The sequence below is a fragment of the Sphaeroforma arctica genome, assembly GCF_001186125.1.
Source record: "Sphaeroforma arctica JP610 unplaced genomic scaffold supercont1.124, whole genome shotgun sequence".
In the NCBI taxonomy this organism is placed as follows: Eukaryota; class Ichthyosporea; order Ichthyophonida; genus Sphaeroforma; species Sphaeroforma arctica.
The window spans coordinates 18,968-41,123 of NW_014040434.1; the positions used below are offsets into that span (position 1 = coordinate 18,968).

The window sequence follows — 22,156 nt, forward strand, 5'->3', positions numbered from 1 at the left end:
ACATGCTTCACAAAATTTTAAAGAGATGTCAAAAACCCCGGACGGGCCTGACGAAACACTACTTAATGTCGTGATAGTTTATTTAAAAAGCACCAACAAGAAGCTATTTACGGCGTGCAAGACAGAGGTCAGTGTAAGATTCGGTCTATCAAGGCGATATTAACGCCTTAAAGAAATTAAACGCTTAGGTTAAGTCTAAGTATAGTGAAATTTGAAATAAATAAACGAAACGAGTCTTTAGTAAAGTTAGGTATGCCTCGTAAAAACAGCAATACTCTGAGGCATTGTGAGGCTGAGACATTGCCTATATATAATCCTCTCAGTACTGTTTTCGCCGAAGGGATTTTATTTAGTGTTTCGTTGTCGCTCTATTAAAAACTATGGTATGTTTCGTTGTGGCGAATCCGAGAGTGTAAGATTCGGTCTAATAAAGGCGATACTAATGCCTTAGAATAAATAAACGCGTGGGTAAATTCTATATATCGTGTAAATATCGATATAAATTACCGAAATGAGACGTTCAATAAAGTTAGGTTTGCCTCGTGAAAACAGCAATACTCTGAGGGCTTAGACATTGCCTATATATAATCCTCTCAGTACTGTTTCTGCCGAAGGGATTTTATTTAGTGTTTCGTTGTCGCTCTATTCTGGGGCGAATCCGAGAGGCTCATAAAATCCTATCTTTAGAAAAAAGAAATAAAAATAAAAATACTCTTGATGTCTTTAGTTATTGTCTTAACCAATAGCTTGCCACTATCAAGAATTAGCGACTTAGCCTTCATCAGACTGGCACATCTGGTTGGCTTATCAGAGGATCAACTAGGTAACATTAATAGTCCCTAGAAACCTATATTCGGTTGAGCCATCTCGCTACCGAAGTATTCAGATATAAATAAAATTGGAAAGTAAATAAAGCTCTATTAATAGAACTAGACCAACTCTTTTATGTTTGGTATTTTACTGAGGCCTTTTAATGGCCTCATCCAAATAGCTGATATGTTAAATGGAAAAGGTTTAACTAATAAAACCATTAAAACCCATTTTAGGAAACTTAAGTTCCTCGTGCTATTAAGAGCACATTTAGGAGACTTAAGTTCCTCGTACTATTAAGAGTACATTTAGGAAACTTAAGTTCCTCGTACTATTAAGAGTACGTTTATAATTTGCGTACTGCTTAAGAGCACGTTTATACATAGAGTCTAATGTGGAGGCCCGGCTTATTACAAAAGACTCATAAAATCCCAAAAAAAAAAAAAAATTGTACTCCTGATGTCCATAGTTATTGCATTAACCAATAACTTGCCACTTATCAAGAATTACCGACTTAACCTTCATCAGACTGGCACATCTGGCTATCTGAACGGAGGATAAACAAAGCAACGCTAATAGTCCTTAGAAACATATGTTCGGTTGAGCCATCTCGCTACCGAAGTATTCAGATATAAATAGATTTGGAAAGTTAATATAGTTCTATTAATAGAACTAGACCAAATCTTAAGTTTGGTATTTTTCTGGGGCCTTTTAATGGCCTTGTCCAAATATCTGATAAGTAATATGGAATATTAATTAATAAAACCGTTAAACCCCATTTAGGAATCTTAAGTTCCTCGTACTATTAAGGTCTGCCCCGGTGGCCAAAAATTCACCACCAGCCACTTTGCCTGCAACCAGCAACTGATCCAATGCATCATAGTAGGCCCAAAACTGCCTCTCATTGGCCCTGATCTCCTCCAGCAACTACAGGAGTGCCTCGACTTCCATAGTATCTGGACCCTCCACGAACACATTGGATCTTTTCTCCAGCATGTAGAACAACTCCTGTACCCACACCTGTCTCTGACATATCAACAGATGTTTCCTATACCCTGGCCAATCACGCTGTTGAAGTACTACTTCCAAATTTCGGTACAAACCAAGTCATCGCGCCTGTTGGTTCCGCCTATGATACTTCCAATACAGGCAAACCAACACATACCGAGTGCATCCGTGGTCTGGTGCAGCATCGGTTCACCCCCAACCTCGCTCCTTAACCGAATTATGACGGGTAACCTGGTCCTACTCGGTATTTCGTACTCTGCACTAACCCATTCCACATCACTACACGATAAAGACCCGATCTGAACCACAGCGGTGGGTACGCTATTTAGTAGGTCAGCAAGCGAATACGTGGCACACTCGATGGTGTCAGTTTTTTGTCAGCACCGGCTTGAATTGACCCAGCGCATTTCTTCCATTGTCGACTCACTTGGTCCAAGCTTCAACAGAGAATTTACTGACCACTTCTTCCCATCGATCTTCCCCGAACCACTACAACGGCTACGAGAGCCATACCATAAATACAAGCATTGTAACTTAACTCCTTTGAAATTAATAATATTATCCCGACTATGAGAGCCATACCATATGTTCATACATAGTATCAGACATACTTGCCATTTTTGAAATAAATAATATTATCCCTAATATGAGTACGTTTATAGTTTACATACTGCTTAAGAGTACGTCTATAACATAGAGCCTAATGTGGAGGCCCGGCTATTACACAGCCTCCACCCAGCTTTTGAGACCCGGGAGAAGCAAGTTGCTCACTCAAGCTGATTATGGGTCAAAAAACGAGGAAGGAAAAACGGGTCGAAAACACTAAGTAAAGTTAATTTTTCTCAGGTGGAGAAGTTAAGCGTTCTCGGTTACCCTGTGAGTTTTGGGCTTAGGTCCAGTAGGTCCCTGGTGGTCGACTAGACGTTTCTTACGCTTTAGTGTCATAAGCACCTATGAAGGGTGAGCAATAAAGCTCGGGATAAATGCTGTAGGCGGGTAAGCTTTAATTTCCGTGCCTTCAGACGTTGGAAACATGCTATCTTTTTCAGCTTGTGACGTATGCAGGCGTTTACGCCATTTTCGATTAAAGGCTTTTAAACAGTTTTGATTATCTGAAGTCAACTCAGCGATTGTACTGTCTATAAAGCATGTACGATAGTATCTATAGCCTCCCTTATCCGTTCTCCATATAATGCCTTTAAATTCAGAACGATCAAGAGAGGCATTAGAGTCATGTCTTCTTGCGAGAATAATCTCAGTAGTCGGAATCCGAATAGTGCCTATATTTAAAGTACTGGAACCGTCGGGTTTACTAACCTCATAGGTTTCACTTTTAACGTCAGCTACAGAGATTGTACATGGTCCTATCCATTTAGATGTTAATACAGTAGCATCGGAATTACGTTGACGGATGTTAACTCTGTCTCCAACCTGATACTCTGCTATCTTTTTGGTAGCATTCCATCTATTTTGCCATTAAATAAGGCAATATTGCGTGTTTCGCGCAAGCAAGGATAAATAACGTTATGAATACGTTGTACCTTCTCTAACCATGGTAACTCATGGTGATTAGGTTCGTCCTTGTAAGTCCGGTACAAAGCGTGATAACATATCCGGTATATGGATATATATCCCTGGTAGATGTTTGATATCAAAATAAAACTTTGATAGTGTATATATCATGCCATCGGCTCAGTAATTGAGAGTCTGGCTTCATTTCCTTCATATATTGAAGGGACTTCTGATCACACATCAGCGTAAAAGCTGTTCCGTATAAGTAATCTCGGAAGTGTGTTAAAGCTGCTGCTATGGCTAGTAGCTCTTGCTTCACAGTTGGATAATTCAACTGTAAAGCATTCATTGCCCAGCTAAAGAATTGTATATACCTAGGTTTATTATCTATAAACTGGTATAGTACACCTCCGAGTGCTAAGTCTGATGCGTCCGTTGCTATTTCAAAAGGCACGCCATCGACTGGTCCTTGTACAACATGGGGCTGGTTGGACTGCGTGCTTGAGCGCTTTAAATGCGGCATCGCACTCTTTAGTCCACAAGTCTCCTAGTTTGCCTTTATGACATCTTAAGTGTCCAACAAAGTGTCCAATGTGGTACTCCGTCTGAAAAACATTTTACAAACCCACACATGCTGTTCACATCTCTTCCTGTAGTTGGTGTTCGCCAATCTAACAGGTGTTCCACCTTACCCGGATCGATTTTAATACCTTCCCCAGATATATGGTAGCCTAAGAGCTGTATTTCGCTCATGGCGAAGTGGCATTTCTTCTCGTTAATCTTGAAGTTTTGTTCGTTGAGTCTCTGCAGGACTCGCCTGACTAATGCGGCATGTTCGCCTTTAGTCTTAAAAAATATGACTATGTCATCTATATAGACTTCCATGTTAAGCATGTCTGCAAACATTTCCACCATTACTTGTTGGAAGAATGCTGGTAAGGAGTGCAACCCGAAAGGTGTATTGTTTACCTTTCTAGGTAAACTAAAGTACTTACGATGGGGTTCATAAATTTGCATTTGATGATACCCCTGTGTTAGGTCTATGGATGTAAACACCGTAGCACCTTCCATTCGTCTCAGTAACTCGTTATACGAGGGAGATGGAAACTATGAGTCGACAATAACATTTGTTGGACTCATATCTAGGCATACTCTGACTTTCTTATATGTTCCGTCAGAGTTGTGTTGACCAACTGCCAATAATGCTAAGTTAACTGGCATTTGTGGGTAATTGATTTCGATTACCCCATCGGATAACCATTTCTCAACTTGTTCTTTAACTACAGCTTCATGTCTCCAAGAAACATAGTTTCTTGAAGGGCATTTGAGATTAGTAAAGTCTACCTTGGTTAAGTCAAGGCTGCCATATCCGTCGTTAAAACGGAATTTTGCCCAATCTGTGATCTTTATCTTCTTATCTACTAGAATCAGATCCATGATTTTGTCCGCAAAGTCAGGTATTAATGCCTTGACTGTGTCTGACGGGGGCTTATATGGTTTCAGACAGTTATCGTCAATCAAAGCAAGGACTTTATTTCCATTGCAATATACAGGTATTATTACGCGCTCGTCTAAAGAGTCGTTGTATTTTCTTTGTAACATTGTACCTGGTAGTACTTTCACTCCAACTTAATGTCGGACTTTTTGTCACAAGACTTGGCGTGATAGCCATTGGTTTTCTCACACTTGTCACACTTAGTAAGAAAGTGTGTACAGGTGGGTGCATGTCTGCCATTCCAATAACCGTTAGGGGTCAATTGGTACATGTCATACCCACACTGTGCGTCGGCACATTTCTTAATCTCCTTAAATGACGGTTCCTTGTCCTTCGCCTCCGCGCGTGCCCGTTTATTGGGACGCGTCTGATGAGGTTTATCATCTGACGTCTGGCGTGAGAGGTATCCTTGATCAGCGAGCTCGCGCGGTTTCTTATTTACCGCCTTTCCCTTCGAGGTTACTCGGTGTGCGGGTAAAAGAGTGGATAAAGTTTCATAAAACTGTTCCCACGTAAGTCGGGATAGATAAAATTTTGTTTTATGTCCCTTGTCTCGAGCCTCAGTAGCTTATTTACGTCGCAACTCGGTGTACAGACTTTCACGGTCGTTGTTCCCTATGTTCCTACAGAAAACATGCATATCCAGGAACTCGTACCATCGCTGCGCCCTGTTCTTTGTTATATCCGGACATTTAAGGTCAGCATCAAGTTTCAAAATATAACTCTGAATAGGAGTATTCTCAACTGGTTCAGTTAAGATTGAACTCAGTCCTGGACTTCGCATGTCCTAGCTTAATAAGGACGTAACCAACCAACACACAGCTGGCCAGTCACGATAAGTGTTTAGCTCATGCTGGTGTCGTTGCAGGACCAAGTAACTTGTTCCTGTAGGGTCAAACGACTGCATTAAAGCGGAAATCCATTGCTGGGGAGCGATATCATTCGTCTCCAGCATGACCATAAACGCATTAAGCGTACGGGTTAGCGTGTCGAGGGTTTAGGGTTTTAGGGTTGTTTATAAACTCGACCTGCTTGCTGTTGGCATCCCAATTCGACTTAAGTCGACTGATCTGTCCCTTGTACTTCTGGTTATCCCTGTGGTCTTGCCCACGTTGGGCCTAAAGTAGCTGATCGATGCGCTTCTGCTTGATCGCGATCATATTAGCAAAATATGATACGTCATCAGCACGGTGCTCGTCATGGGCGATTTCCATCTTAATGGTGTAATCGTCGACCGATTTATTAAGTTCGGACACCTCGTCAGAGTGGAAATCCTCTGCGGGCTGGTGTAATGCTGTGCTATCGAAGCGATTAATTTCGACATCGGTAACACGTTTACGGGAGTGTTTATTACCCCTGTCCATGGTCGAGGCCTTTCGGTGCTCTGTTCCTTGATTAGTAGTTGGTACTATAATCTTGGGTGATTCATGCGTCTGGATAACATACCCAGTCTTAACTGGTTTCCGACGATTGTCATACCAGTTGGGTAAGGGTGGCGGAGTATTTTTACCTGCCTCTGGTTCTATAATACCCTCAAGGACGGGCGACTCATGGCCGGGTGTTAGAACAGGCGAGTAATTAGCCTGGAGTTCTGGTGGTAGTACCTCGTAAGGTATAGATACGCTGAGCACATCTGGCTCATCTGCCACAGGTGTAGCACTCAGGCCTTTACGCTTTTCGGGCGTAATTGCCTGTCGACGTTCTGTCCACTTCTGTAGGGCTTCAGTAATGCCCGGAGAAACATGCTCGCGTAAGTGCTGTGTATGTTTTCCTGATCTATACATTCGATCTACATGTTCAACAGTCATGTCTTTCATAAGGGCGGCTAACTGATTCTTAAGATCCGTGTTTTCAGTGATTAACTTACTTATGCGCGTTGGTTCAGTGGTCTCGGACGTAGATTCGGGTTTGCCACTTGAGCTTGCCTCCTCTTCTGGTTCCGGTATAGGTACCTTCTGAGATTCGTCTTTGTCACCTATAATTGGGGACTTTTCTTTCTGAGTTTCGTCCGAAGAATTGGTTGGGGCGTCGTAAGACGTGTCCCTTGTTTCACTTCTTGGCTTCGTAGCAAGCTTTGAAGTTGAAGCAATAGTTGGCCCTCGGGCTCTGTCTGTAGGAGTAGTCTCCTTAATCGGAGTGGCTACATCCTTATCCGAAGCATTGTCCTGTTGACTATTATTATCGGAGACAAGTGCCTCGGCTTCGGTGCGGTTAAACGCATCGGCAGCGCTAGCGGCTTCTCTCCATTTTCTTATGTTCAGCCTTGCATTTCTTTGCAGGTGTATTGTCTTTCTTTGTCATAATCTTAACTTATGACTTCAGTCTTTTTCTCTTAAGGAATGACTGTGCTTAGGAAACATTTCTTGGTAGTTATTTACCTTTACGTTCAAGTAGTCAAGTAGTTAATACCTTTGTTGACTTTAAAATGTGATAGATTCGGTCTATCAAGGCGATATTAACGCCTTAGAGTAATTAAATGCTTAGGTTAAGTCTAAGTATCGTGAAATTCGAAGTAAATGACGAAATGAGTCTTTTGGTAAAGTTAGGTATGCCTCGTGAAAACAGCAATACTCTGAGGGATTGTGAGGCTGAGACATTTCCTATATATAATCCTCTCAGACTGTTTTCGCCGAAGGGATTTTATATAGTGTTTCGTTGTCGCTCTATTAGAAACTATGGTATGTTTCGTTGGGGCGAATCCGAGAGACTCATAAAATCCTAAAAAAAAATAAAAAAAATACTCCTAATGTCCATAGTTATTGCATTAACCAATAACTTGCCACTTATCAAGAATTACCGACTTAGCCTTCATCAGACTGGCACATCTGGTTGGCTGAACGGAGGATAAACTAAGCAACGTCAATAGTCCTTAGAAACCTATGTTCGGTTGAGCCATCTCGCTACCGAAGTATTCAGATATAAATAGATTTGGAAAGTAAATATAGTTCTATTAATAGAACTAGACCAAATCTTAAGTTTGGTATTTTACTGGGGCCTTTTAATGGCCTTGTCCAAATATCTGATATGTAAAATGGAAAAGGTATTAATTAATAAACCCGTTAAAAACCATTTAGGAATCTTAAGTTCCTCGTACTATTAAGAGTACGTTTATAGTTTACGTATTGCTTAAGAGTACGTTTATAACATAGAGTCTAATGTAGAGGCCCGGCTATAACATCAGAAGCTGATATTTGGGATTTCTGGACAATTCGATGTGGGTGCGTGCACCAAACCCTACGTTAGTGTTGCGTGGAAAGACGAAGCAGTGAATCAACCCGGACCCTCTCTACATGCCCGACATATTTGTATGGTTGCCCGAAATATACTATAGCCTCTCAAGTTATAGCTTGCCCAAGGTATAAATCTGTCAAGACAGAATCAGATGGATGGCCTAACAACAATCCTAGAGCATGGCAAGTGTACGGATGGGACATAGATTACTATACCATGCCGAGAAGACATGTGTATCACGCTTGCACAAAAGGATCTATGGCGCGTGATTCTGAAGTAATCACCGCTTTACCTGAAGATGCTCAGCTGGATTTTCCGGCTTATATGACAGCTAAGAGTGCTGTGAATGCGAAGTTGGCGCAAGATTTGCTGCTGAACCAGTATTATGAATCAGGAACGGTCATTAGCCTCAGAGAAACAGTTGAGGTGAGATATTTGAAACAGTATACTGCACAAGTATTGGCCTGGTGCAGAAATACGGCCTCCGGTCAGTCTAAAATATCAAGATCAAATGAAATAACACTTTTGTTTTTAATTGTATTTAAAATGATTTAATTCTTTTTCCAATATTTCCGAAGTGTTCTAAATTCACTTTGATGGCTTCAATAGCCTGAGTATTTGGTATGACTCATTTACTTGGACCTATTTGAGACGATAGTAGATGTAGGATATTATAAACTAAGTTTATAATTTCTGAACTACTACTTACAGGTTTTGGTCTTCCCCCCAATCTCCAAAATCCAATAAGTCTTTTTCTTATTTTAACTTTTCTTCAGATTGAATTTTATTTATATTAGCTAATGTATTATCTTGACTTACGTTCTTATGTCTAACTACAAATTAGACATGTGGTTATGAACACTTAGTACTTCTAGTGAAAATTATTCAATAAAGAACAGCTAGAGGTACGTCCTGTGTGATCGACGATATTAAGGCTTTTACCAAGAGGCAGTCCCGATCATTCTTACACAAGCTACCACTGCGAAATCCTAACTGACTTAAATTATATTTTAGTTTATATATCATAGTTTAAAACATATAAATATCCATCGAAGTTTACACTGGTACCTTTTCTTAGAAACATATAAGAATAAGCTAGGCGACAACAATATTTTGTACAGACCTGACTATGCCAAGAAAGCAAAGGCGTTTTCATTGTTCGCGGATCCTAAAGGCTACTGGGGAACATTCTTCAGCACTAAGTATACATCTAGGCGATCTCATGAATAGTCTGGCACAAAACGATCGTGGATACTTCGATCTTCGTATGCAGAACTTAGCTGGTAAGATAATGAAAATTGACTACAGCTTCAAATTGCCGAAACGTGTTGTTCATGATGGAAAAATACGCCGCTAATATGGGTCTTTGTTCTCGATCGTTAATGACCACGAGCAAATTCTGCAGATGCACTTTTGTGCAACGAAAACCGTAGTCGAGATCGAAGAGCCCATCAGGTTGATAGTAGAACGATGCATTTGTTTAGGCACTAAGTTCTGGATAGTATACACCGACAGTATAAGTGATGAAAAAATGCTAAAGCGCCCCGTTCCAGAGCTACTCAGTAATGAAGTTGCACCCATTTGACCGGCAAGGAATGATACTTGCAGTCTACAACCGAATAACTGTCAAGGATGTCAGTAAATTGAATTACGGAATATCAATTCTGGTGAATTCGAATATGAATTGGAACTTTCCACATGTATACGCTCTTGATTGTGAATGGGAAGTTGAATATCAAGGCTCAAAGGTATCCAAACTTGGCCTCATACAAATCGAAAACAATAGGGTGGCATTGTTGATTCGATTACCACTATTGATGAATAAAAATATCGTACTTTTGCCGGTTCAACTTCGCGGGTTCTTAGAACAGAACAATGCAACGTGGGTGGGTTCTAAGGTTGTATCTGTTGATATACGATATATGCGTCTATTGTACGATATAAACAAGACAGGCGGCTGCGATCTGGCTTTATTTTTGAAGGATAGACGTCGAATAGACCAGGAAAATATGAGGCTTCAAAATATAACGGAAATAGTACTAGAAGAGTACTTGCCCAAACCTGAGTCAATCCGAAGCAGAATGTGGGGAGCTGCTGATTTAAGTAAGGAACAATTGGCATATGCAGCGCTTGATCTGTATATACCGTACAAGCTATACTGAATGGGGGTGGAAGCACCGCATCGCTCTCTTGAGGCAATAGGCACAACAGGTCTTATATTTTTATACACGAGGTCTGAGAGTGCGATGGTAGCTAAGGGCGAGCTTTGTGAAAATGCGGACGAACTAAGCAATTGAAAGTTGTATAAGGATGATGGCTCGCAGCCAATCTGGAATGTACCTCGATCGAGAGGGAATGTAGCGGCGGCATACACATTTAATAGACGTATTGTGAAGGCCTTGAAAGTCGTGAATCCAGCTGCCACATTACCTTATCCGAAGGACAGCCAAAGTGATACACTACGCGACACATATGACTGTTTCGATGAGATACTATTTCTTGTAACCTGCAATACATCGATGTTGATGGTTAAGATAGCATAGACAGCATAGCTACACCAGTGTGTCTCAGTATGTAAATAGATATTTGTACATGTAAAAATATATACAATAGTAAATTAATGAGCATTTGTTGATATTTTTTCCTTATTTAGCATGTACATATGTTCAGTGATATCCGTGCATTAGTATATATCTCTACAAATATGCATTGCGTATGCCACCATATGGCTTCTTACAACTGTTGTTATCGTTACAATTTGAGCGCCTCTTACGTTGCGTGCGTTTGGGTTTTTGAATACGACCAGATTGTATCCTAGATACAGCGTGTGGCGTTGTAAATTGATTTGCTGTATTCACCGCAGTAAACTGATTTGATGTATTGAAGGCTGTATTGATAATATACCATCATATGTTAGGATGATAGTGCAGCTGCGGTGCTTGACTGCTAAATGGTATAATTGTTTGAGATTGCTGTGTTTGCATAGGAGGCTGTGTTTGCACAGGGTCTGGAGCTAAATTGTTATCAGGTGTGAGTATTACTGACATATAATGTCTAGCACTCTTGCCTTTCATACCAGTCCGAATTCCACCAGGAACTGGTTTCTCCGTTGCAACGGGTCTGGGTAACTGGCTAGTACCGTGAGCCTGGCCAAGGGGTGGCAAAAAGTTTACATCAATGTCACTAACTGTAAGCCCCGGATCCGGTATGGAAGGATTCGCTTCCTCAAGTCTATGTGCTTGTGCATATTCAAGATTTGACGCTTTAGTGACCTCCTCAGAAACAGTATCACTCAGTAGCTCTCGGTGAAGACTGCTGACGTCCCGTTGATTCTCGGTTATAGATTTGTGCACAGCAGCGCGCTTCTTGAGTTGAGCCTATGCTGTTTCGAAATGAACCGGAAGTTTGAGAAATATTGTACGGCCATCCCCTTTAAAATTCCAACGTTCCTTCAGCTTCTTCATGAATGCTTTTGAATCAAGCTTTAGACTCTCTGCATTCAATTCGCGATTAGGTTTCACGCAGAGAAACCACTCCTCGATCATTTGCATATCTTGACAAACACACGGAAGACCCTGGACATTAGCTACGTGGAGATGATCATTTTCTATACCGACCGACTGAATTCATTCTATCAGATCGTCTGTGATGTCATCTGCAAACAAGTGACTCAAACTCGCGAGCCAAACGTTTCGCTTGTGGGCACAAAACCATCAGGACGCGGCCAGAGATCACCAACAGTACGGTAGTCTTTGGTTGTGTAAGGTCGTACACTGTATGCCTCGCCCGTTAGCTCTGAGAAAAGCATAGCGCATTTATCTACGTACTGAGTGTTACAATGCCCTATTTCTGGAACACCTAGTCGACACACAGCTTGTTTGTAGTTTCGCTTGTGTCTAAAATAAGCAAGCACGTTGTCTGAAATCTCCCACTTACTATCTTACAACCAAACTTTCTACTCACTGCTTGGTGCACACCTGACTCCACACTATTCGTTCCCCAAAGATACTTATACAAGGTCAGTTCATCTTTATCTCGACCTACAGGTGAATACATTCGGATACAGGGTGGATCCGATAAGTATCCATTTCCCAGAACTGGATCGTGCAGAAGCCCTTCCGCAGCTTGAACGGCAAGTCCTACCTCTTCTGACCGAAGCGCCAAGATCAATGCGCTGATGAAGTACATAGTCACTTCCTATTGGCACCTGATTGACTCGTTCATTACGCCCTCGACAACGGCGATTCAGTATATCGCATTAGTATTGTTGGAGTTTGGGTCTATGCGCCACCTATTTTCATAATGGGCCAAGAATCCTGCATCTTCCAGATTGCTGCTTCCCTAGAGGGACCTGACAAGGGACTACCCTACTACCGCATCGTGCGCCTCCGTGAATTTGCTGGGATTGTACCCCGCACGACTGTGATGATGGCTTACCGTGATCTGGAGGAGATCCAAGGTGCTTACGTGTACCAAGAAGCTACCAACCGTCTTCCCCTCGGAGCTAAGGCTTACTTGGAAGAACCCACCCCCCAAATGTCCGCCTTGGAGTTGCGTACTGAGCTTTCACGTGCCCAGGCTAAGACCAAAGAGCTGACTAAGACCATCGAGAACAAGGATGCCCAAGCGGCTGAGGGAGCTAGCCTCACTGATGAGCAGAAGGCAGCAAGGGCGGCCCAGCGCGCCAAGGAGCAAGCTGGGAAGAAAAAGCGCGAACGCAAGGAAAAGGGAAGAGGAGCGGAAAAGACGCGAGCATGAAATTGTATCTCATGACGAGTCCGACGTCCCTCTTAAGCCTGAGGGACCCTTCCGTTTCTCCTACAGCCGCCGTCGATGGCTCCTGCGTGATGCTGAGGATGCCTTTGACGAGAATGGTGAGATCAAGGACTGGAGCGATGGTTTCGTGTATGAGGAATCTCTCAAAGCATGGGTCCCTGAGCGTCCAGAATACTATCTACACGAAAGCATGGAAGCGTACTGCTCCCAAGCTGTCTAACCAAAACGAGTTCATCACCAATGACACGTTTGCTGGAGAATCTCCATAAGGGAGCTAGCCAGGACCGCCGCCCTGCGCATGCTCTTCTCATCGCCTATGCCATGTCCTACGCCACGATTCAACTCTAATTGAGCGCTATCTCGACAACTTCCATCAGCGTACCACTGACTTTTTCCAGATATCCTGGAGAACTTGGTTAAAGCTTCCTTTATTGGTTTCATCCATAACCAGGCAGATTTTTCTTTCGGCACTGCAATCCTGAAGAAATCTTACGCGCGTAAGTACCCCAACTACAGCCCGGAGCCACGCGCCATTGAGCTACCTCGTGAACGCGATCGGGGACGTAACCGCAATAGAAACAACGACCGAAATGGTCGTGATAGCAATGGTGGTGACAGCGCCGTGGCGGTGACAACAAATTTCGTGGAGATCGTAACCGTGACCGTGACCTTGATGACCGCGAATGCGATAGCCGCGACCGTGGCTACGACAATGACCGTAATGACCGCCGTGACGGCGACTTTCGTGGCGACCGTAACAACTCTCACTCACGCTATGGCCGCTCTGATGACTGTGACTCCAGCTTCATACGTAATGACTCTGGCCTGGACTCTCGCTCCCAGTCTACGACCCCGGCACCCCATGATAACCGTGGCCGTTCACAATCCCGCGATGCACGTAATGCACTTCTCGTATCCCTCCCGCCAACCCGGTTACTCTGCGTAAGAATGCCGATGGGGAGAATGTATGCAACACAACTGCTTCAAACCTGGTCATCAAGCTGCCTAGTGCCCTGACAATACTTACCGCAACTGAAATCGCGTGGGCCCGGTGATTCCTGCTGGCTTTGGCTCTCCTCGTGTGCTATGTCATGATGACGACGGTGCTATGCCGAATCTTATAAACAAACAACTGGCAATAACTGAAGGTCTGGAGATCCAGAACATCGCGCCTGTATTCATGAAAGTGTTCGGGGGTGTTACGATTCAATCCCCTACACAACAAGTTACTACTTCAGTACTCATACAAGTGTACATTGATGCTTCTCGCACGAATTACTTTGAAACGAAAGAATCTGTTTTCTATCTATCTGATTAAGTTTACAATGGCTGTTATTTTTATGGAGCTTTATGAGCCAAAGAGATAACTTATTGGGACCAGTCTATTGCATCACCAAATTTTGGAATATAGGTACAGGACCAAGCTCCTGCCCTTCCTTTGAAGACTACACCATCCTTGGCACTCCCGTCGGCCCCTTATATTGGCCTCGTGGTACCGGCTCTCGTGCATGAGGCCGCGGTGGTTGAGTTTGAACGTCGCTGTCGTGATTCTCCAAGAATCCTGCGAGAATATAACTGGGGTGGTGTAAGACGCTGCGGCTATATACATGCACATAACATCTCAAGAGGTCAAAGAGTTTAAATAGTATCCGGACGATGAATCAAATCACAATTTGATATTTGGTATGAAGTTGACATCAAAATCAAAGAGGATGCTAAACCACAATCTATCAAGTGGGAGCAAGAAATATGTGATCGCGACTATGCTCGTGGCATCATATAGCCTGGTAACTACTTTTCACCGTACATGTCTAGTGCTGTTCTAGCTCGGAAGGACTCCCGTGTTAAGCCAGAGTCATTAAAGACGTTCTCTACTGGCATAATTATAATGCCAACAATGTGAATTTTGAAGTTGTAATTTATCCAATGCCCACAGAGCAGGAATGCTTGGACCATATTCGGCGGGGTGACATTGAATCTACCATAGATATGGCATGCAGCTTTAACCAACTGCGCTACACAGAGCGCTCACGTAAATACCTTACGTGGATGATGTCCACGGGTGATATTTGACAACCCTTCAATGAAGTCTTCGGGGTTAAAATGATGACATTTGATTTGCAAGCATTCATGGACCGTTCGTTTGCTACTCTCCACGAGGTGCTTAAGCACTTCGTGGACGATGGGGCTATGGCCCACTGGGGCCGCATGGCTATTAACCGACACTGGAATGACATGATTGCCTATGCAAAGATTTGAATATGCTCAATATCCGCTTACGGGCTTCTATGTGTCACCTGATGCTACTACGAGAGGCGGACAAGATATTTTACGGTCGACAAACTATCCATAAATATACAACTATTACTGAGGATCGGCTCAAGGCTATTATTTTTATGCCCCCTCCCCCCCTACCCCCTCCCCCCTCCCCCCAAAGACCAAAGAAGGAGCGCAACTATTTTGCGCTACTCTTAACTGGTGGTCTCAATATATCCCTAATCTGGCTATAATGCTGGCCCCATTAACAGACTTGACATCTAAAAATACACGATTCCATTATTCTGAGGCCTGCCATGCTGCTTATATTATGATTGAAGAAGCTATCCAGGGTATGTTGGTTACCCCTTACCCCTTGCACTATCTCCACATGTTCGTGGATGCATGCCCCATTGGCATAAGATGTGGCCTCTTTGTGCTTACTCCTCGCAAAGGTGAGCCGCCTGCAGCCTTCCCCAAGGGTTGGGTTCAACCCCTGAGCTCTAAGCGTCTGGATAACACCGATGCTGCCTTGGCGAACAAACGTACTCGCCAAAATCGCGAATTTACTACCCCCCGTGGCCCTACCCCACCACCACTGAAATCCCCTCCTGGTCGACCTTCGCCTACGAAGCGTTCCCTGCCTTCCCCGATAGCCCCTGACTTCACACTCCCAATTCTCAAACGGCTTTGGACAACGCAGAAAGAAAAGCTTTCTGAACGAGAACACGTATTCCTTGCGCGGGCGCACAAGCATTTTTGCCGCACCACTTTGGTCGAAGACCAATCTCAGGTGGTTGACCCCCGAATCGACGGTTTCTGTATCAACGGCATAGACCGTCTTTATCCTTTCTCCTACCACAGTACCAAACTCCATGCGGCTCAACGTCGCTATCACATCTGTGACTTGAAAACTATGTCTATTGCCTATGGTGTGGATAAACAAGAAATGAATATTACAGCCAAATATAATTTCCTCATCATCTGGACCGACCACCTCGACGTGCTCAACTTCTTTCACGTCAATTTTCCCTTGCCTGAGACTACTCTCGGCGACAGGCTTAAACGCCTCGTTGAATAGGTTCGCCGCCATCGTGTAGATATCCGCCATACACCAGGCGAATGGAACTACAGTCCAAGAAGTAGACTGCTTTACCGAATATTAAACCATAGCTCCAAATAAAATGATTTCATGGTAGTGATTCGTTAAAAAGAAAAGAGAACTCTTCCCAGGGCTCCAACTGACGTCACGTAGTTCATTTGCGTTACCGCCTTAATTATCCTCGTCGAGGCTCGGGAATATTAATCCGATTCCTTTTCGATAGGCGGCGCTCCACCCGAAGGCTTTGCACAACTTTAATACCGTCGCCGACATGCTTTCGCGCCAGCCTGCGCACTTGGACTCCATTATGCCTTTTTGTTCATAAACACGTAACTTAGGGCCCTGTGGATGAGATTCCACAAAATCCTTTCCCTATTGCATTCTTATCCCCTAACCCTCATGCCTATTCGGATGAGCTCATGCTAAACTCTGCTTGGACATCCCTCATCTTCAGAAAATGGGGGGTACCGAAGGCTGGTTTTGGGGGACTTTTGTGCTGGTTAACCCACCGTGGCGGAACTATCAGGAGTTCTTCCGCCATTTTCTGGCTACTCGCTACTAGTTGCTCATGGCTCCCAGTCTTCTTTCATTTGCTAATAGCTATGCCTATAGTTATCCCAAATGCACCGGATGCTAAAACATCCCTCGTTATGCCTCCATGACCCTACACCATTGCAGGTCTTATCTCTAGCGCCACTCGAACACCAAACGAATATCTCCCTACTCCTGCTTCCTTTTGGAAATCACTTGGTGCCATAGGTCCCCCGCCGGCTGTACTAAACCCGCAACCTACTAATTTAGTTCCTATTATGGTCTTAACCAAACGCCGCCCATGTGCGTTCAAAATGTACTCTCAATAAGAGACAGCTATTGGTAACTTGCTGCGAGCTCACCACAAAGTATCTCGGCAAATACGCCAAAAGGAAGCATGGACTTGGAAATGGCCAAAGACATCCGCTTCTAGTCCTCCTGCCTTTGATGCACCTGCTACAACTACAACTACTCCGCAAAGCTCCATTAATGCAACAGGTGTAATCAACTATAATGATGGGGACCTTATGAATGGTGACATCTTAGACAAGGTGGTCGACCTGGATGCCGTGGATGAACCAGATACTTCGCCAGCTTCTTTTTCTACTCCTCCATCCCCTAATACATCCACGGCATTGGTACCACCTTACCGGGCCCCTCCTGAGCCGGACGGTGAATTACTGGAGGATTATACCCCTACTACTAGTCATGTGCTACTGCAGTCCCCCCTTCCTCCCCTGCCGGTGAGTGGTGCTGTAGATCCCCTGGCGGATGATAGCCCCCTTGGCTACACGTTACTGCCGCCGGACTCCCAACGAACGTATACAGTATCTCATGTTGTGGCTCATGATGCCCCACTAAAACTTCTACAGAGGTCGTTCCAGCCACCCCCTCCCCGTCTTATCAACCGCTTACTCTTGATGAGGTGCTCGCGGAGCTTTCTACGAAAGTCTACACCTGCCACACGCGAGTTATTCCACCTAAGTAGGTTCCTGAGTGCATATGGTCGACACATGCAAAGCGTGGCCACCTGCGCCTTCGCCGTTTGAAGCGAGCTTTCGAGGAACAATTCCATTGGTCCTTTCCAGACGACTTTCTACTCCGATTGGTGATTTCCTGCCCTGGTTGTAGCTTGGAAGGTTTATAGCCTGGCCCTACTATGGGTCTTTTAACCCAACCTACGCGGGGGGGAAATTTTGGTGTGATCCGCCACTTGGAATTTAAAAAGATGTCCGAGACTTCGTGTGGCTTTAAGTACAAGATGTTCTGTATTGATGAGCATGCCAAAGTGGTACGCGGTGCAGCTTTTCGTCATGATGAAAAGACCTCTGCTAATGTAATCTTGCAGCGGAAACAGCAGCCTGAGCAAAGGGCTTCTACTGACCAATATTTGGCTGATGATGATAGCCCATTCAATTACGATATGTTCCGTAATTGGTGCCGGTCTGAATCTCGACCTCCATATTGTTTTTGTAAATGATCACCGCCATAATGGCCTTGTCGAGGAACTCATCGACACGTGGTGTGCTTGGGTAATTCGGAACGGATACCAACGTACATGGTATATCAATGGCTGGAAGTTTGCACGCGATATGAATTCTAGAGTTAACATGGTTGCAAACGTGTCTCCCTATACACTCGTCACTAATCGACCCTACCACCACTCTGCACACAAAGAATTAGAGAGTATTATCAATTAAGACTTTCCTGACGGGGAACAATCAATCACTTTAATACCGCCTCCTACTGATCGCGACGGAGATGTCTGGGAACGTAATCGTAACGCTTAAAAATCTGGGGGCAAACAGGCCAATGAAATGCGCTACGATGCACCCCTTCTTGCCGTGGGCCGTAAGGTTATGTACAAACTCAAAGTATACCCCTTATCTGCCCGTACACTTTGGGGGGTCAGCAATTGAGCCAGATATTACAATGGGTTCGTTGGTACTATATGCGGTGAAGCCAAATTACATGGTATTTTCTCGGGTTAGCATGTGGAAGAAATATCAGCGAAGGGCTGTAATAGAGAAAGACAAGCAGAAAGATCTTGTTTTGACTGCGGAGTATGCTGTGGACACAGGAGTTCATGCTGCTGTCCCATGCTCCAAGTCATACGATCGGCAAGGCAAGCCATTTCTTGCAACGAAAGAAATAATTACAACCGTCCTGAGACTAAACGATGAAGTCAAGAGATTGATCAAATTAGAATCGCACTGTAGGTTTACGCAAGACAAGAAAGGCTGTGAAGAACGCTACTGAGGATACGAAGGAATATGCTGGAGCAAGGCAGACTATCAGCTCAGTATGCCGCCTGATGTGTATGCTGAACGACCCAATGCATGAGCCGTTGTTTATGGCTTCGAACGAGAGACACCAGAACCGTGTCATTGTGGTCAAGACCGAGTAGCGCTTAGTAAAGACAATTTTAAGTCTGAAATAAGTGAACTCAGTCTGAAGTGCTATGGCGATTATCTTCTCGTGTTCAAAAAAAGTTTTAAATTCTTGATGTGTTATATATTATGGGAGTATGGTGTGGTGTCATCAGGAGCATACTCGAGTCGGGCGCGCTTTCGGTGACTCCTGTGGATAAAGTACCCTAGGCGGATATTCAGGACCGCACCAGAGGACCGGACCAGAGGACCGAACCGATTAGTGGAATAGATAATTCAATGAGATAAAAGTGATGACTCATCCAAAACCATAAAGATGGGTAGTTTCACATAGCCTGATGGTAGAGAAAGCCTCGTTCCACATAGGATCGTGTTTAATAATTATAGCAGGCGCGCCATTCCCAATGGCACTTCTGACAGAGTTCACTTGTTTCAGACTTAACACTCTTTACTAAGCGTTACTCGGTTTCGATTCTTCTCGTGTTCAAAAAGTTTTAAATTCTTGATGTGCTATATATTATGGGAGTATGGTGTGGTGTCACCATGAGCATACTCGAGTCGGGCGCGCTTTCGGTGACTCCTGTGGATAAAGTACCCTAGGCGAATATTTAGGACCGGACCAGAGGACCGGACCTGAGGGAGAAATTTAGGACCGTACCAGAGGACCGAGCCTAGGTAATTTTTTAAGAACCGGACCAGAGGACCGAACCTAGGGGATTATTTGAGGACCGAGCCAGGGGACCGGACCGATTAATGGAATAGATAATTCAAAGAGATAAAAGTGATGACTCATCCAAAACCATCGAGATGGGTAGTTTCACATAGCCTGATGAAAGAGAAAGCCTCGTTCCACATAGGATCGTGATTAATAATTATAGCAGGCGCGCCATTCCCAATGGCACTTCTGACAGAGTTCACTTGTTTCAGACTTAACACTCTTTACTAAGCGTTACTCGGTTTAGATCACATTTTTAAGTGACCGAACTACTATGTTTATTACATTACGTTTCTTACAGGTTAAGCTAATTAAAATTAATTAGTTGTGTATTTTTTTTCTTACACGATGAATGAAGTTACTATGTGAGCAAGAAATCCTGTGTTCGATTGTTAAAACGACTGTTTAAAGTTCATCGGCATTCGTCATTGCATACTGATATGATAGAGGTGGCGACATATTCTTGCTCTGATTCAATACCGGATGAAAAACCAAGGCAGAGGTTTATACTACGCTAGACCATTTTGATATTTGAGACTCAACAATCGATTCTACTTTGGATAAGGCCATACAACATATGGAAGGGGTTATCAAGCGAAGCGACAACTTAGGGCTGCTGACACATGTGCAAAACGCTAAGGAGATTATTTTGCTAATTCGGCTACTAATTCGGAAATTTCGGTTTTTTTCATACAACGGGTAGACTCGTCTTAAGGCAATGGCACAGTCAGGACAGAAACGGACCATGCGATTAATAGGGGCTCATGAAATATTTCTCAGGTGCCGACCAAAATCTACAAGTTCCGCACTTACCAACTGTACGCACAAGACAATTTCATCTGAGCCAGCAATCATTGTACAAGAGCTCGTGGACATGATACATACAGTTAAAATATATGCTGGTGGCTAAGGGAAACATTTCAAGCTAATACTGTGTAGAACCGACACAGAGCTAACTGGGACTTTTAGGACGACATATTTCGATCGTACAAAAGGTTCAATTTAAACGGATCTACAACTTGTCGAAGGTGAAAGTGATTGCTAGGACACCAACAGAGATTCGAAAGGAAACCATATAGCGTACTAAGGTTGGGGGCGAGCCTTGATGCAAATTTTACAAGTACGTCAATAGTCGTCGGCATCACCAACGCACACGGCAGACACTACAAGAAAGTCCTTAGATTAAATTTGGAAAATATCACAAATTTCTATATTTATGTCTGACGCGACAGACGGGACCTCGACTGGCGGCTGGGTGGATACTAGCGGTGACGTAGAAGCTTTGCTCACGGCGACATTACCTATGTGTATACTGATTTCAGTTATCACTTATTAGTGAGATGATGTCCAACAGTTGCATGCGTGACCATCGTTCGAAAAGAGGCTTAAGGATACTCTCAGTATTGCGTATACAATGTGCTGATGCCTACGACGTGCAATCATATGAACGACGGTGATTAATTATGCTGCAGGAGGCACTGCTGTTTGCATGGTTAAAAATATTTTGAGATTATTTGAGATGTTTCACAGAAGTATATGACTGCTTGTCAAATATCTGCAAGGATATGCTATTGACTGGTGTTATAGAATTACAGGTATGCGCGCGTCACGAACAGACAAAAAGGTAGATTGTATATTATCGATTATATAGGATATTTACACATAAGCACACTTTAGGTAGATTCCCAACAGAACAGAGTAGCACATACAACTATAATTATGTTATTTAATGGAATACATTAAATTTTGATTTTAATATTGTAGCAGACACAACATACATAAAACATACACACTAGCTAACACACCGCTGGTAGACATATGCAAAACATCAGGCAGGCAATGGCATGGCATAATTATTTCATTATAACATAATGCTACGTTGCATGGTAAAAAAAATTACAATAGAACAGCGGACGTTCACGTCACTACTTATTGTAGCAGAATGTACTCGGCATTACAAAGAAAATTAACATAACGGGCGGAGGACACAACTTTGTCCCGAAACTAGTGTGTTTGGGCCGATGGAGACTTTTCCTTAACAAATATGCGGGACTGTCATCAGTACGAATGTACAGAACAGAAACAGCCTTATTTTCTAAAACATATTTTCTTTCATTAATGTACTGTGTACGAATATGAATGTGTTTGAGGCCCTTGGGGGTACTAGTACTTAGGGCGACTTTAATCGCGGATTGGTTGACGATGTGAAGGACTGTGGGGCGTAGGAAAGGAGTAGCAAGGGTGCCAATAAGGTTGCGTCCCCATGAGATGTTGCCTGCTGTTGAGAATATCGACAGGAATACGAAAGTCAGACAAATTCGTTTTGGTCT

General features: G+C 43.5%; 5 protein-coding genes across 5 annotated transcripts; 3 read left to right on the plus strand and 2 right to left on the minus strand.

Annotated features, from left to right (window-relative positions):
* Nucleotides 1-10,962: 10,962 nt before the first annotated feature.
* On the minus strand, nucleotides 10,963-12,244 carry SARC_02692 (hypothetical protein; the record flags this gene model as incomplete). Its single annotated transcript, XM_014303529.1, has 2 exons — nucleotides 10,963-11,433; nucleotides 11,993-12,244. The coding sequence occupies 2 exons, from the start codon at nucleotides 12,242-12,244 to the stop codon at nucleotides 10,963-10,965; spliced, it is 723 nt and encodes a 240-aa protein (XP_014159004.1).
* A 114-nt stretch (nucleotides 12,245-12,358) lies between these two features.
* SARC_02693 (hypothetical protein) lies at nucleotides 12,359-12,814 on the plus strand (the record flags this gene model as incomplete). The annotated part of the gene is made up of 1 exon (XM_014303530.1): nucleotides 12,359-12,814. One exon carries the CDS (start codon nucleotides 12,359-12,361, stop codon nucleotides 12,812-12,814), a length of 456 nt encoding a protein of 151 aa, XP_014159005.1.
* Nucleotides 12,815-13,072: 258 nt separating this feature from the next.
* On the plus strand, nucleotides 13,073-13,778 carry SARC_02694 (hypothetical protein; the record flags this gene model as incomplete). The annotated part of the gene is made up of 2 exons (XM_014303531.1): nucleotides 13,073-13,155; nucleotides 13,349-13,778. 2 exons carry the CDS (start codon nucleotides 13,073-13,075, stop codon nucleotides 13,776-13,778), a joined length of 513 nt encoding a protein of 170 aa, XP_014159006.1.
* Nucleotides 13,779-15,369: 1,591 nt separating this feature from the next.
* Nucleotides 15,370-16,181, minus strand: SARC_02695 (hypothetical protein; the record flags this gene model as incomplete). The annotated part of the gene is made up of 2 exons (XM_014303532.1): nucleotides 15,370-15,408; nucleotides 15,462-16,181. 2 exons carry the CDS (start codon nucleotides 16,179-16,181, stop codon nucleotides 15,370-15,372), a joined length of 759 nt encoding a protein of 252 aa, XP_014159007.1.
* Nucleotides 16,182-17,248: 1,067 nt separating this feature from the next.
* SARC_02696 (hypothetical protein) lies at nucleotides 17,249-17,770 on the plus strand (the record flags this gene model as incomplete). Its single annotated transcript, XM_014303533.1, has 1 exon — nucleotides 17,249-17,770. One exon carries the CDS (start codon nucleotides 17,249-17,251, stop codon nucleotides 17,768-17,770), a length of 522 nt encoding a protein of 173 aa, XP_014159008.1.
* Nucleotides 17,771-22,156: the final 4,386 nt, after the last annotated feature.